General features: G+C 42.9%; 1 protein-coding gene across 1 annotated transcript in view; it reads right to left on the bottom strand.

Annotated features, from left to right (window-relative positions):
• LOC120927332 (sodium/potassium-transporting ATPase subunit beta-1-interacting protein 1-like) overlaps positions 1-14324 on the bottom strand; it is a 64870-nt gene extending 50546 nt beyond the window's left edge. The window contains exon 1 of the mRNA XM_040337926.1: positions 13895-14324. Within this exon, the coding sequence (XP_040193860.1) occupies positions 13895-13948 (54 nt within the window). The 5' untranslated portion in view covers positions 13949-14324. The remainder of the gene's footprint in view (positions 1-13894) is intronic.
• Positions 14325-17227: the final 2903 nt, after the last annotated feature.

Here is a 17227-nt window from a genome sequence, read left to right as displayed (position 1 = left end):
TATATATATATATATATATATATATATACACTGTGTACTGTAGTACAAAAAAAAAAGACATTCTGTCGTTTGTCTCTGGTTTACCATCAATCACATTATGAATTATGGAATAGAAAATGTTATCTATGTCATCTCTTGTTCCTTGTGCAATATACAGTATGTACAGCAGGATATATTATTACCATACTAGGATCTGAGAGCACTACTGTGGAAGTCAGAGTACATCCATCTCTAATATTTCAAATGTGTTCCAATATTTTATGGAGGTACGTGGTGGGGACATGACTGACTTTTCATTCCACCGAATGGAAAGGGTGCTGCCGAGTCCTAGAGAAGGCAATGTCCATAGAAAACTGCTAAAGAGAGAAGCCCTGTGGATCTTTAGATTACATACAAAGGGCTCTTTCACACTGGGCAGATCGCTCCTTTGATCCCCGGTGAGCCGGCGGATGACAGGGCGGTCCCCACACACTGTGCAGGGACAGCCCTGTCTTTTCTCCGCTCCCCCCTATGGGGGATCGGATGAACACGGACCGTATGAACACGGACCGATCCGCCAGACGGAAGGAAAAGTAGGTTTTTCCTCCGTCACACTTTGGCGAATCGGAGCGGGTCGGATGTCAGCGGGCATGTCACCGCTGACATCCGCGGCTCCATAGAGGAGCACAGAGCGCCCGTACAGGTCCGCAAAAAAAAACCTGACAGACGGACCTGTACGGGCGCTCAGTGTGAAAGAGCCCTTAGGCCCCGTACACACCATAGAATCCATCCGCAGATAAATCCCAGCAAATGGGTTTCAGCGGATAGATCCTATGGTGTGTACACGCCAGCGGATCTGTTTCCGCGGATATATCTCCCCTGGGATGGATTCCAGCAGATCGGATATTTGCTGACATGCAGAACATATCCATCTGCTGGAGTCCATCCCAACAGATGGATCCGCTGGTCTGTACAGACTCACCGGATCCATCCGTCCGAAGGGATCCCCCGCATGCGTTGTAATGATTCGACGCATGCATGGAATTCCTTATATGACAGCGTCGCGCACGTCGCCGCGTCATAATCGTGGCGACGGCGCGACACGTCATCGCCAGAGGATTTCGGCGCGGATTTCAATGCGATGGTGAGTACACTCCATCGCAGAGAAATCTGCTGAAATCCTCGAGAGGATTTATCCGCGGAAACGGTCCGCTGGACCGTATCCGCGGATAAATCCTCCCGTGTGTATGGGGCCTAAGGCTCGATTTCAGGTAGCACATACGTTTATTTCTGTAATGATTACATATTGGGAGTTACGGTTTTATTTGTGTTGCCCACCTGACACCTTTCAACCGCCCTCTGAAAAGTGATTCCCCTACCAGATTCCTGTCAACCATTCTCTCAAAAGTGATTCGCCCACCACACACCTGTCAACTACCCTCTGAAAAGTGATTTGCCTACCAGACATCTTTCAACTTCCCTTGGCAAAGTGATTAATTGTGAAGCAGTGATGCAACCACCCTACAGCCGCATGCAATGCATGCGTTGTGGCGCAGTGGGGCAATATTTACCAGGTTAAAACAGGAGTTATCAAAGCACAGATTGCTTTTCAGAGGGATGGCAAGTGCTTCTGCATGTAAAAAACCTAGCCCTACAAAGAATGACAATGTCAACAATGTCAAATCTTCATATGATGGTACCTATGCCTTGGGACAATTTTAAAGCTGGGTTACAGTTTTCCAGTATAAAGAGTACATCCTAATGCAAGAATGTGATACACATACAAGAACAATTTAGACAAAAAAGTATTAGGTAAATAATAGAGGCTGTATGTTATATTTACTAACTACTAAAACTAATGGCCACTACTCCATAGTCTTACTACTAGACCTTTCTGCGGCCTTTGATATTGTTGACTACCCACTCTTCCTAAATCAACTCCACTCCCTTGTCCAAGATTCGGCTCTTTCCTGGTTCTCCACCTATGAGAGTGTTCCTTCAGTGTCACCTACAACTCTGTCTCCTACTCTCTACTTCTTCTTTCTGTAAGGTCCCCCAAGGCTCTGTTCTTAGACCCCTTCTCTTCTCTATCTACACCCCCTCTCTTATTAACTTGATAACCTCCCACGACCTCCAATACATATCTCTATGTTGATGACACTCAAATCTATTTCTCTACTCAACTCACCCCTTTAATCTCTTCTTGCATTACTAACTTACCAATTACCAACTGACATATCAGCATGGATGTTGAACAACTTCCTCAAACGAAATCTTTCTATAACTGATCTTATAATAATACTCCCTCCCACCCCAGGTTAGTACCCCCCAACCCTGACTTTTACATTAAGATCAATAATCTGACTATCAGTCCAACCCCCCCCCCCCCCCCATGCCAGGGTACTAGGTGTAATCCTAGACTCTGATCTCTCCTTTCAGCCCCAAATCCAATTGCTGCAAAAATCTTGTAGACTTAACCTCTGTAACATCTGTAAAATGCACCCCTTTTTCACTAGCGTAGCACCCACTACCTTTTAGTATGTGCTAAAATAGTGTTTATTTGTTTTAAACTGTCAGTGCAGGCAAAATCTAGTCAGGCATATACCTTATGCTAGGCCTGGTTGTTTTGATCTGGGACTGGGAGTAGCAGTGGGTGTGGCTATCTGTGCTCAGGCTCTGGAACGTCTCCCCTGCCTTTAGGAGAGTCTTCTGGAAGGGGGGCGGAGCTTGAGGCTCTGAGTGACAGGCAGCTTGTGTGGCAGCTCTGACCAATCCCCAACTAGGCCTGCTATATAAGCTGAGGTAACATGCCACTGGGGGGAGTCGTGAGAGAGAAAAGGATGGGGCAGTAGTCTTTGTGTGAGGGGCCCCAGGCCTGTGGGCCTACCAGGTGCTGAGGAGAAGGTCCTGATGGAGGACCACCTTTCTTCAACACTGCACAGGAGGAATTCAATACTAAGAGAAAGGAACCTGGAACTGTTACTGCTGGGCTGTGCGGTTGAACCATGTCTCTTCCATGGGCCGGGGACCAAGAAACAGGTCAGTAGGTACATTACAGCAAGTTATGGGACCGGAGGAGTCTATTCAAGGTGCTTGGGAATATCTTCTGTTGCCCCTAGTAACTGAAAGTCACAAGGTGGTGTCTTAGACTGGATGTTGCATGGTCAGTCCTACACAGCAGGATATTACAAGGAGGGACTCTAACCATATCTCATCTCAATATAGGAGGCTGTGACTGGGGAACTCAGCCTTTCCATCACTGGACTATTTGGGCATAGTAGTCCGGCAGTTACCATTTGTAGTATAGACTGTGGGGGTCGGAGGGGGGTGTATGAGGATACCTTCCTGACACAGGGCTAGAATTTGGATTACTGTTCATCACCACAGCAGTCATTCAGAGTGACTTATCCTAAACAGGGCAACATGAAGGGAGCAATAGTCTGCAGTGACGCAGTTCACTAAAAATACATTCTTTGCTGTGCCTTATCATCAGAATCTAATCTACTAAGTGCTAATTTATATGGGCTTCCCATGTCATCACACCCTTACCCAACTCTATCCAAAAATTAACTTTTTGTAATAAAAATACCGCAAGGTAAAGCAAGTGACTCTTCATTGTGTCTAAAGAAATGGAAGTGTGACAGATGGATGAATGGAGGGTCAGACAACAAGGTGATGTGTGGATCTTTTGAACTTGTGCCCAGAATTCACCGCTACACTAACAAAACCACCAAGCTCCTCATTCACTTCCTTGTTATCTCTCGCCTTGATTATTGCAACTACCTTCTAATAGGCCTTCCTGTACACAGGCTATCCCCTCTTCAGTCTATCATGAATGCTACTACCAGACTTATCTACCTTACTACCTGCTCAATGTCTATCACCCCTCTGCCAATTTCTCCACTGGATTCCAATTCCCCTTCCATTAAATTAAAAATACCGACAACACAGACAAAACCATTCACAACTCTGTCCCGAGCTACATCACAAATCTTGTCTTAAAATAAACCCCAAACTGTCCTCTCCGCTCCTCCCAAGACATCCTGCTCTCCAGCCCCCTAGTCTCCCCCTCCCATGTTCATCTCTAGGACTTCTCCCAAGCTTCTGCCATCCTGTGGAATTCTACCTCAGTCTGTTTGGCTATCTCCAACTCTTTACACCTTTAGATGATCCCTGAAATCTCATCTCTTTCGTGAAGCCTATCCACATAACAACTGAACTTTGGATTTTTCCATCAGCTCATCCAATACAGTTATTATCTTTTTGTATTACTTGCCCCACCTTATTAGATTGTAAGCTACTATTGGCAGGTCCCCGTAAGTGGCAGTTCACACTACCGCGACTTCGGATCCGACTTGTGTTGCCCCAAGTTGCGGGACATGAGAAATTCAATTGAAGTGAATGAGAGCCGACTTAATGTACACTACTGAAGTCGCTTCGACTTCAGAAAAGGTTCCTGTACTACTTCAAGGCAACTTGTAGGCAACTTGTGCCCATAGATTTCAATAGAAGTTGCCTCCAAAGTCGGATCACTGTCTTAAAGGGGTTGTAATGGTAAAAAAAAATTCCCTAAATAGCTTCCTTTACCTGCAGTCCTCGTTCACTTACCTCATCCTTCGATTTTAATTTAAATGTCCTTATTTCTTCTGAGAAATCCTCACTTCCTGTTCTGTCTGTAACTCCAAACAGTAATACAAGGCTTTCTCCCTGGTGTGGAGAAAGTCTCTTGAGCGGGGAGGGGGCGAGCAGGAGTGTCAGGGCGCCCACTAACACACAGATCCTTTCTCTATCTGCAAAGTAGAGAGTGTCCTGACCCTCCTGCTCACCCCCTTCCCCCTCAAGAGGCTTTCTCCACACCAGGGGGAAAGCCTCGCATTATGGTGTGGAGTTACAGACAGAAGAACATGAAGTGAGGATTTCTCAGAAGAAATAAGGACATTTAAAAGCAAAATCGAAGGATGAGGTAAGTGAAGGAGGACTGCACTAAGGTAAAGGAAGCTATTTAGGGAAAAAAAAAAATTACCTTTACAACCCCTTTAACTGAAGCAACTTTACAGGAAAAGAAAATAGTTTACCCAGGCAAACCCCTCCCTCCCACAGAGCTGATTATTCTGTGATTGGCCACAGCCAAAGTCGCCTGTCCTGGAGGCAACTTTAACCACTTCAGCCCCAGACCATATTGCTGCTCAATGACCGGGCCACTTTTTGTGATTTGGCACTGCGTCGCTTTAACTGACAATTGCGCGGTTGTGCGACGTGGCTCCTAAACAAAATTGGCGTTCTTTTTTCCCCACAAATAGTGCTTTCTTTTGGTGGTATTTGATCACCTCTGCGGTTTTTCGTTTTTGGGCTATAAACAAAAGACAATTTTGAAGAAAAAATTTTTTTTTTACTTTTTGCTATAAATATCCCCCAAAAATATATAAAAAAACATTTTTTTTCTCAGTTTAGGCCGATACGTATTCTCCTACATATAGGGGATAGTTTTATGGCATTTTTATTAATATTTTTTTTACTAGTAATGGCAGCAATCAGCGATTTTTATCGGTACTGCAATATTATGGCGGACACTTTTGACACATTTTTGGGACCATTGGCATTTTTATAGCGATCAGTGCTATAAAAATGCATTGATTACTATAAAAATGCCACTGGCAGGGAAGGGGTTAACACTAGGGGGCGAGGAAGGGGCTAAGTATGTTCCCTGGGTGTGTTCTAACTGAAGGGGGGGTGGGACTGACTTGGGGAAATGACAAATCGTTGTTCATACATTGTATGAACAGGCGATAGGTCATTTACCCCCCCTGACAAGACCGGGAGCTGTGTGTTTACACACACAGCTCCCGTTTCTCGCTCTGTAACGAGTGATCGCGGTTGCACGGCGGCAAATACTTCCGGGATTCGTGAATGCTGCTCTATCCCACGCATGGGCAGTGCAGTGTGTAATGGAAGATTTTACCTATTTGCCAACTATTAAAATGGCGGAATTAGATCCGCCCTCATCACGTGACCTGCTTCATGAGTCACGTGATGAGTAAAATCCTGTGATATTTCGAGAATCAGCATTATGAATCGTCTCCTGGGAAGCGTGACACTGTGCTCCCAGGAGACATTGCGATCTAGTGAAGTGAAGTGACACGCCCAGTCCCGCAGGAGGGATATCCGGAAGTGCCTACTATTTTCGCCTGCTTAAAGATATTGCAATGATTTTAAAAATTACGGATAGCGGACTGTTTATGTACTTATTGTGCTGATCTGAATAAGCTGCATTTTATATTGAGGGTGAACTTCTGCTTTAAGTCACACTGAAGTTGCCTTGCAAAGTCATGCTGTAAGTCCGGTTGCCCTTGTGTGAACCAGCTCTAACCCTCTTGTATTGTATCATATTGTAATTGTTCTGTCTCCCTTTATATTGTAAAGTGCTGCACAAATGTTGTCGCTATATAAATACTGAATAATATTAATAATAAAAATAATATTCTAGAAAACTTAAAATAATAATATTTTGAGGAAATCCCCAAACAAATATAAAATCACAAACACACAACAAGGATTAATATATCATAACAGACAGTAAAACAACATTTCATTAGAAAAGGATTGTTTTCAAATTGTTGTTTTATTTCCTAATGGTTAATGGAGACATTTCAACAAACATTTTTGACTGCAATGATGATAAAAAATCGAAGGCAAAGGATGTAAAATGTTTCTCATTTAGTTTTTATCTGAACTAAATTCTGTGAGTGTGGTTTTCATTCAAGGGGTTGTAAAGGTACAATTTTTTTTCCCTAAATAGCTTCCTTTACTCCCTTGCACTACAGGAGAGTCAGGACGCTCTTTACGTTGCAGATAGAGAAAGGAGCTGTGTGTTAGTGGGCGCCCTGACTCTCCTCTAGTCCAAGGGAGCACGACACTCCACACCAGGGGGAAAGCCTTGCATTACTGTGTGGAGTTACAGACAGAAGAACAGGAAGTGAGGAATTCTCAGAAGAAATAAGGACATTTAAAAGCAAAATGGAAGGATGAGGTAAGTGAAGGAGGACTGCACTAATGTAAAGGAAGCTATTTAGGGAAAAAAAATTGTACCTTTACAACCCCTTTCAGAAAAAAATTGTGTGTATTGAAATGCACGCCTGTAAAGTTTGATCCGGAAGTAGAACTTTCATTCTCATTCATGACCATTCATTCATTTTTATATGTGGTAGGAGGGTCACATGCATAACATCACTTGTAAAAAAACAAAAAAACATTACATTTCAAGCTATTGGCATGGTTATCGAACAAAATGTTTAACCCATGACAACCAGAATTTCTTTAGCAGCATGTAAAGGGGTTGTAAAGGTTTTTTTTTTTTTAAATAACAAACATGTCATACTTACCTACTCTGTGCAAGGATTTTGCACAGAGTGGCCCCGATTCTCCTCTTCTTGGGTCCCTCAGCGGCGCTCCAGGGGGACAGCTCCCGAGTCCATCTGCTGCATCCATTGACACAGACAGCAGGACTCCCCCCTCCCCCCGGCTCCTGTGACACTGGATTTGATTGACAGCAGCGGGAGCTGCTATCAATCTATCCAATGAGGACCCGAGACAGCAGCTGGAGCTGCTGTGCTTGTCCTCATTGCTGGAATGATCAGGTTCAGGTATGTAGGGGGCTTTTAATAATAGGACACTTACCTTTCCTGGAGTCCAGCAATGTCGACACATCGATGTTTCTATCAGCTGTCGGGTGATGCCGCCGCAATTGCGGGTATGGGAATCCTGGCAGTGTAGCCTTACAGCTTCACGCCGGGAACCCTACTGCGCATGCGCGAGGCTCCACTCCTCTCTTCTACTGGCCCGGCGGCAGGGGGAGGAAGGAGGAGGGAGCCGAGTAGTGACATCAACGTCCGCGGCTCCTGGAAGTGGGGACAGGATAACTCTGCCCCCCCCCACTGAAAGGTGCCAAATGTGGCACCAGAGGGGGGGTGGAGACAAATGACCGCGTTCCAATTTTGGGGGGGAGCTTCGCTTTAATGCATAGAATGCATTAAGGCGACAAACCTCAATGCATTAAGGTGACAAACCTCAAGCATTCCATTGGCTCGGGGGTAGTGATACAGTCAGTGCCTATGGCCACCGGCTGTATCATGGGAGTGCGCCCGCAAGAACTCAACACCATGCAAGCTTGCTTGCATGAAGGTGTTGAGTCCTTGCGGGGGGAGCCGAGACAGCCGCCGAGGGACCCCAGAAGACCAGTTTTGGGGCCACTCTGTGCAAACCGAGCTGCACAGTGGAGGTAAGTATAACATGTTTTTTATTTTAAAAAAATGTTTTACTTTAGTGATCCTTTAAGCTGACCATACACTATACAATCTAAATAGTATAATTCCTGTACAATATTTAGATTTACCAAGACGATGTAATATGTGGACAAACCTAAACAATGCATTTAATAGATACCAAATCAGGAATTCCTTGCTCTACGTAGTCGATGATAGAGCTAAAGGATATTGTACAATGAGATTGTATACTGTATGGTCAGCCTTAGCCCGGACAAATTTAAATTGGTAATTTCGAAAGCTGCAGTAACCTATAGCAACGAGTAATATATTAGATTTCAGTTTAATGTTAGGTGAACAGTCTATCTGGTTGCTACGAGTTATTGTATTTTTGCTGAGTACAAATGCTTAGTTTACTCAGCATCAGTAATATAGTTTCTAATACAGAAAGCAGTATTAGTTATGTTTTATTGGATCACATTATCGTTAAGAAAGGTAACGTTCACATTTATTATTATTCAACAAATGTCGGGTTCTAGATGCTGCCTAATGAGACTTACAGAATTATTTTTTACATATCAATATGACCTGCTTAATATTTGTATTACTCTTACAGTAAGCCTGGTGGGCAAAAATAGTACAATGCCGCCTCTGACGTAATGACCTGGCTTTAAGGGAACCCATGGGGGACAATCGTGAATGCTTCTGAGGTCAGAAGCAGTTGTTATCACAACTAATCTTGGAACATTTCTGTACAAAGGGGCTGATCCCTTCACTTTTAACTTCCCAGCACATGTGCTGTCACCAGTGTTGCAGGATATCACACAGTAGCTCCTGGTGCAATCAAATGCAAGCTAATGTCAACCCACCTGTCATCCATAAGGCAACATAAGCCTGTCTGTGGTAACCCTAAGGCTCTGTTTCCACTACTGCGAGTTGTTGTGTGACTTGACACATGTGAAGTCACATGACAAATCAACACCCGTGTATTTCAATGGGCCCCGTTCTAATTAGTTCGACTCAAGTCGCAGCGACTCCAAAAAAGGTTTTTACACTACTTTGTTCCGACTTTGGTGCGACTTGTTCTCACGTGGTTCGCACCAGTCGCATGACATTGCATCAAAAATCGCACTGCAAAGTCACACTGTAAATCGTGTGGCTATGGGGTCGCAATAGTAGAAACCTAACCTTATACACCCTTATAGTCTGCTCAGACTGAGAGAAAACAACAGACACTCTGGGGTCATAATCTCAGAACAATGTGCGAATCTTGAGTTGTGCAAATTCTGTGTGAATACATTTAGAAACAGACTCTTTTCTCTGACTAAATGATTTTGTCTCAGCAGTCATTTAGAAGGACTACTCGCTGGACTGCTTGATATATTAAAAGCCACAAAAGGAGAATCTAAGATTTTTAGATGTGGATTACAGTAATAAAAATCTGAAAGTCACCTCAAAAACTACATTAAGGTAAAAGTTACGATGATTTAAAATGTGTACTTTTTGAAAATAGCCCTTTATTTCTATTAAGTTTAACTACAATGTATCACATCTGATGCATTCGATTTCAGTGCCAGGAGGTTGCCCATAGTATTTTTTGTTGTAGAGCTCCTAGCACAGAGAACAACAAGGCCATCCCTTAAAGAATTTGTAAAGGTTTGTTTTTTATTTTCTAAATAAGTTCCTTTAAGCTAGTGCATTGTCGGTTCACTTACCTTTTCCTTCAATTTCCCTTGTAAATGTTTTTTTTCTTTGTTTGAATTTCTCACTTCCTGTTTCTCCTCAGTAAGCTTTCCACCATCATCCAAGCGGTGATTAGTTAGCCAGAGCAGCTTACTGAACAGCTTACTGAGGTGGAACAGGAAGTGAGAAATTCAGACAAAGAAAACCCTTACAACCCCTTGGCTAGCTATACATGGCCCAGTTTGTTTCATTCAGCTAGTGGACTAAAAAAAAAAATAACTGATTCCCCCATCCACACATATAATGTGGATGGGGAATTCCTCCCAGCTGTGTCATTGTTTTCAGACATTGTGGAGGTAGGGAGACTCCCCTGCTGTCAGAATACACAGATCAGCGCTGCAGTCATTAGCTGCATGTGCTAATTGAGCGGCTAAAATCCCACAAGGCTCGACTTCTGTTCAACTGCAGTGGCCACACATGGAAATTCGGCCAATTCGATCCATGTATGGCCAGCTCGAGACCCCTTACACTAAATCTGGCCATATACTGACACACTGCCGGCTAAACGGAAAGAAATCGTATGCACTGTACACACAACCGGTATTCACGTCGGAAAAACTGCGATGAGAGCTTTTGGCCGGGAATTCCAACCGCAGGGTCTCTTTTTTTCCCATCAGGAAAAAATCCTAGCAGGAAAACCGTTCGTCTGTATGCTTTTCTGACGGGATAAAAACCGAGCATGCTCGGAAACAATTCGACGCATGCTTGGAACTATAGAACTTCTCGTTGTAGTCTTTTACGTCACTGCGTTCTTGGCAGTCAAAAGTTCACCGGACTTTTGTGTGACCGTGTGTAAGGCAGGCTTGACAGGAATTCCATCGTTTTTTTATCCGATGGGAAAACTGGTCGTGTGTACAGGGCATTACAGATTCCTTTGTCCACGCTTAACAACGCAGATAGTCGAAGGCCAACATTTTCCACCAGCTCCTTCGATTTTTTTTTATCGAAGGATGTTGGAGGAAGTGGTGCTGACAGGACCGCCCACTAATTGATTTTAAAGCATCAGTAAAGATAATTTTTATTTTTTTTAAATAACAAACATGTTATACTTACCTCCACTGTGCAGCTCGTTTTGGACAGTGTCCCCGGACCTGGTCTTCTGGGGTCCCTCGGCGACTGTCTCAGCTCCTCCCCGCAAGAGCTTTCCTCTTTTATGCAAGTGAGCTCGCATGGTGGAAAGCTCTTGTGGGTGCGCTCCCGTGATACAGCGGTGGCCCGCCCCCCCGCGTCATTGGATGTGATTAACAGCAGCGCCAGCCAATGGCTGGGCTGCTATCAATTTGTCCAACCTAGCCAATCAACGGCCTCAGACTGAGAACCGAGGAGGATGATGGGGGCGAGCGCGGGACTTTCGAGGGTCAGGTAAGTAAAATGGGGGCTTGGGTGCCCTACACTAAAGCTGGCCATACACTAGAAGAATTAAGATAGAACATTTTTGTTTCAGGAACATTTATTACATTTTTTTTTTATTATTATTGGAGCCAAATCTATTATTATTATTATATAGGATTTATATAGCACCAACAGTTTGCACAGCGCTTTACAACACAAGGGCAGACAGTACAGTTAAGCCAGCTTCACACTGAGCCGCGGCTGTGTTAGCACTAAAGCGCCACTCGTTTTAGCGGTGCTTTAACGCTGTTTAATCTATGCTTTTAGGCCGCTAGCAGGGTGCTTATAACCCCTACTATCGGCTGAAGAAGTGGTTAAACATGCCTGTATTGTGGCGCTTCTGAAAGGCTTTTCAGGCGATTTGGAAGTGCTGCCCATTCATTTCAATTGGAGGGCGTTTTGGGAGCACTGCCCCAAATATGCTGCTTGCAGGACTTTTCCTAACGTCCCGCAAGCACACCACCCCAGTGTGAAAAGTCACACTGAAATGAATGAGAGGTGGTTTTCAGACGTTATTTAGAGGCTATTTCTAGCGTTAAAACGCCTGAAAACCATCTCAGTGTGAAGCTGGCCTTACAATACATTTCATTACAGGAGGAATTAGAGGGCCCTGCTCGTTAGAGCTTACAATCTATAGGTAGGGTCACGTGATAACAAAGGGTAATAACTGTGGGGGACGATCTGATGGAGAAAATAAATGTACAGTTGTTAGGCGGGGGCAGAATAGGCTTCTCTAAAAGAAGGGTTTTCAGAGATCGTCTAAAAGCAAGCAGTAGGAGATAGTCAGACAGATTGGGGTAGGGAGTTCCAGAGGATGGGAGAGGCTTGGGAAAAGTCCTGGAGGCGAACATGGGAGGAGGTGACAAGGGAACTAGAGAGCAGGGTTTGTTTTCGGCCGCAGTGAGAGGGATTAAAACATTTTCTTCAACAAATTTTTAGCAGTGAATGCAGTTTTCATTCAGGAAATTACATTCATTCCAAAATGAAATGTTAAAAGCAAATTAAATTTATAAGTACTTTCAAAACAACATTCCTCAAGTCATCAAATGTACTGATAAGAATTTTTGTATGAATGTTCATAAGAATATTCTTTTTAAAATTCCACTAGTGTATGGCCAGCCTAAGCCTCCGTTATGTACATTTCATACATACCTTGTCATTTCTGCTGCACCGAAGGCTGATCAAATATACTGGCATCAAATTCTTATCCAGTAATGGGGTACTAATGCAATATATGTATTACTGTAATAATGATAATGATTACTGACTTTCTCTAATAACGGTTCACTGTAAAGTATAAAACCTGGGAAATTTGTCCTGACAACTAAAAAGTGTTCTCATCGGTCTACCATACATTTCGCATTTAGAATATACAATAAAAATACGATAAGTCTCTACGAATATTTCAAAACACAGACATGTATAATATCCTCTTTTCACTATTTGACTTGAAACAAAGTTTCTTCTTTTGCGTCTTATATCCAGAATATGTTTACTGACCGTTATGTATTCCATCATGGAGGACTGTCATGTGACACCAGCCATACCTCTATTCTCCAAGTAGGTGTGAGGAGCTCCCAGCTGTCCAAATAACATGTACTTATGGCCTTGACATGTCTGCCATCCAAATACAGTAATTTCTTTATACTAAATGATCTATTTAGTTTGTATGTGTGTGTCAATGCATTATACAGTATGTCACACGTACTTAGATAACCCGATAAAGAAAATGTTCTACTTTTTGACACTCTTTTCGAAAAACTGGCCACCAACCAAGCTTTAAAGGCATAATATGGGCTAAAACGTTATACCCAAAATAAATGAGCCCCTGCAGCAATTACTAAGGTTATATAATTATAATATATAATTGTATCAGACAAAAAAATAATAATTTGACAGTTATAGTATATAACTCCTAATACTGAGCTAATTTCTGACATTCCATTGTGTACAATAAGTGAACCTTTAAAACTAGTATCTAACAATTATTCTGAAAAAAGTGTGCATATAGATAGATAAATAGAGGGATAGATAGAGAGATAGATAAATAGAGGGATAGATAAAGAGATAGATAGATAGATAGATAGATAGATAGATAGATAGATAGATAGATAGATAGATAGATAGATAGATAGATAGATAGATAGATAGATAGATAGATAGATATGAAGGATATTGGTGCAATGTAATTGAATACCTATTTATATACAGTATGTCCAAATATTTCTACATACATTTTAAATAAACATACATTGCAATTAAATACAATAACAGTAGCACATATAGGCTGTATATGTGTACATTTCATATGTAAAGCAAAATATATGAGTTTTTTTTCATATACAAATATCAACTGCTTGAAGAGCTTGCAATCTGTCCATTAAATGCATAGACATAATAGGACGTAATGCATTATTTGCACATATCATCAATGTATCTGTTCTAATTATATGTAGTAAGGATGTGTTAATCCTGTTACTGTTTCCCAGAATCCCACCAGACCGGTTATTGTTTTAACTCACCAGCTGCAGGCAGCAGATCCCAACCAAGGTACATCTCCCAGTGCATTTGCCCATAGTGGATGGATTTGGATCCTACAACAGCAGGCTTTGGTGTAGACAATCCTGATATGCTAGGGAAATCCTTTACAAATGTCAGCTCCTCAGCCTAGCATCTTCTGCATTTTCCTTGGCAAGAAAAGGCCTTCTTGGTTACAGGACCATGTTTAGAAATGCCACCCTACAAATCTACATGCTATATGGGAGAGGAGGAGCATTGAACCTTATGTCCTCTTTGTGTTGGTCTATTGTGTGTTTTGTGTATGAGAAGGGGGGGAGGATAGGAGTGGCAGGGAGAGAGGACAAGCCACACACACCCACCCACCCTAGAAGGATTCACCCAGCCCTCCTCTTCTTTAGTAAGTATTAGGAACATGCTATTCACTCCTTTCTGGCCAGACCCTGGGTGTGGAGAGAGGAGGAGGTAAATGAGAGAGGGGGCTCACACTCATCACTTGCCACCCCCCTTTTTTTTTTATATACACCAGAGAATGAACGACAGATGCAAAATCTCTTTTGTTACATTGCAGGAGAAAAGCGGATATATTCGGTGTCTGCTGGATGCAGCATTGTACAAGCCCTGCATACTGGTCCATCTTTACTCAGCATCCAAAACGTATATCAGAAATCGATTTCATATGAAGTCTCTGGGTATGCATGTGATGAATCGAAGAAATGCTTTGTTTTGGTTTCGTAGTGTATGAAGCGATCCGTTACCCCCCCCCCCCCACCCCCACCCCAACAGCCGCCTTTCACAAAGCTATTCTGTAATTCACTGTGGTTTGTGAAATTCATCATTCCATTCTCCTGTGACACCATCAGAGAGAAAAGCTGTTTGCTGCCCCCTTTCACCCCTGACCAGCTCTGTGGTCCTTCCACAACTTAACCAAGTTAGCCTTCTGTCTTGACATTTTCATTAGGTGCTTGTCCACTACGCCAACCAACCAACCAACCAACCAACCAACCGTCTAGAAAAGACTGATAATACAAAGTGATGATCAATCATAGGAAAAATAATTGTTCACCCACAGACTCTATGCATGTGTGCTTTCATTTATATATATATATATATATATATATATATATATATATATATATATATATATATATATATATATATATATATATATATATATATATATATATATATATATATATATATATATTTTCCTTTTAATAATAATATTAAAGGGGTTGTAAAGGTTTGTTTTTTATTTTCTAAATAGGTTCCTTTAAGCTAGTGCATTGTTGGTTCACTTACCTTTTCCTTCGATTTCCCTTCTAAATATTTGTTTTCTTTGTCTGAATTTCTCACTTCCTGTTCCTCCTCAGTAAGCTTGCCCCCATCATCCAAACCGTTCTGGCTGGGGGTTAGTCAGCCAGAACAGCTTACTGAGGAGGAACATGAAGTGAGAAATTCAGACAAAGAAAAAAAACACTGAGGCCCTTGTTCACACGGCCGGGAATCCCGTCAAAAAAAAAACATTGGTTTTCCTGACGGGATTCCTGGCAAGCTTGTCTTGCAAAGCCGTGCATACAGACGGCCATTCAAAAGAACTGCAGTTCTTTTGAATGACAAGAACGCTGTGACGTCATCGACTATGACGAGCCGGCGCTCGTCACATTCGATGCCGTCGCTGCCATCTTGCTACACCCCACACTAAACTTGTATGCTACCGCGCATGCGTCAAACTGTTATCGAGCATGCGTGGGTTTACCTGGGACACGTAAGCATACAGACGACCGGTTTTCTCGGAAGGAAACACTGCTGGGAATCCCAACGAGAAAATAGAGAGCAGGGTTCTCTATTTTCCCGTCGGGATTCTCGGCTGTTTTCCTGACGGGAAAACTGCTAGGGAGCATACACACGACCGGGATTCCCGGACAAATGCTCTCCTGTGTACGAGGCTTTAGAAGGGAAATCGAAGGAAAAGATAAGTGAACCAACAATGCACTAGCTTAAAGGAACCTATTTAGAAAATAAAAAACGAACCCTTACAACCCCTTAAATTCATAATATTTTTTTATAAAGATCCGCCCGCAATGCCATGAAACCAAAAAGTCAATCAATAATGAAGATATAACTACGCACTAAGCATTTTTACAACAGTAACTGTGTGGGACAGACCTTCACCCTCCTCACCCACTTTCCACTTTCAAGCAATGCATCCAGCTTCTTCCCAGCAGCAGCATGAGGAAAGGGAGGTACACTGTGATGTAAGGAAGAGTGGGGGACTCAACTTCTGATGGTGGGGTGGTTCTTGACATCTAATTTAAGGGGAGGGGATGCACTGGACATCTAAGGGCAATCATAATGCTAATGCGGCCCACAATGAAATTGAGTTTGACACCCCTGCTCTAAAATAAAAATTAAAAACCAGATTTTTTAAATTAAATCCGGGGACATTTTTTTTATTTTTATTGGCAAATGGTAATCTATTTTATACGCATAGGGCCAGATTCAGAAAGTCTTGCGACGGGCGTATCACTAGATACACCCCCGTAAGTCCTAATCTGAGCCCGCGCAAATTTAAGCGTATGCTCATAATGAGATACGTTTAAATGTTGCTAAGATACGACCAGCGTAAGGCACTTACACCGTCGTATCTTAGATGCATATTTATGCTGGCCGCTAGGTGGTGTTCCTGTTGTTAAATATGCAAATGAGCAAATACGCCGATTCACGAACGAACGGCAGGCCGACGTATCTGTTTACGTCGTTTGCGTAAGACTTACGCCCGGCGTAACGTTACCCCTGCTATAGTGAGGCGCAGCCAATGTTAGGTATGGACGTCGGGATAGACGTAATTTACGTCGTTTGCGTAAGTCGTTTCACAATTGAGCTGGGCGTAAGTTACGCTCACGTCGCTTTCATTGACAAGTAGTGACGTGATTTGGAGCTTGCGCACTGTGATTCAGTCGCGGTCGGCGCATGCGCAGTTCGTTCGGCGCGGGGACGCGCTTCATTTAAATGATACACGCCCCCCTACCCGCCGAATTTGAATTCCGCCGGGTGCTTTACGCTACGCCGCCTCAACTTTACAGGCAAGTGCTTTGTGAATAAAGCACTTGCCTGAAGAACTTGCGGCGGCGTAACGTAAATGACATAAGTTACGCCAGCAGAAAGATCCGCTGATCTTTCTAAATCTGGCCCATATTTTCCTCAAATTATATATGCAGTCAGTAGTGTAGTGTGGGTTGTCAGCACCCGGGACAAGGCAAGAAATCCCCCCAACCCCCCCCCCCCCCCCGCCAGACATTTTTTTTTTTTTACAAGAAAAAATGTTCCTTTATTGA

This window comes from Rana temporaria, chromosome 2 (genome assembly GCF_905171775.1).
Source record: "Rana temporaria chromosome 2, aRanTem1.1, whole genome shotgun sequence".
Taxonomy (NCBI): domain Eukaryota; kingdom Metazoa; phylum Chordata; class Amphibia; order Anura; family Ranidae; genus Rana; species Rana temporaria.
The sequence above is the reverse complement of the archived record's forward strand: the minus strand, read 5'-3'. Positions and strand labels throughout refer to the sequence as shown.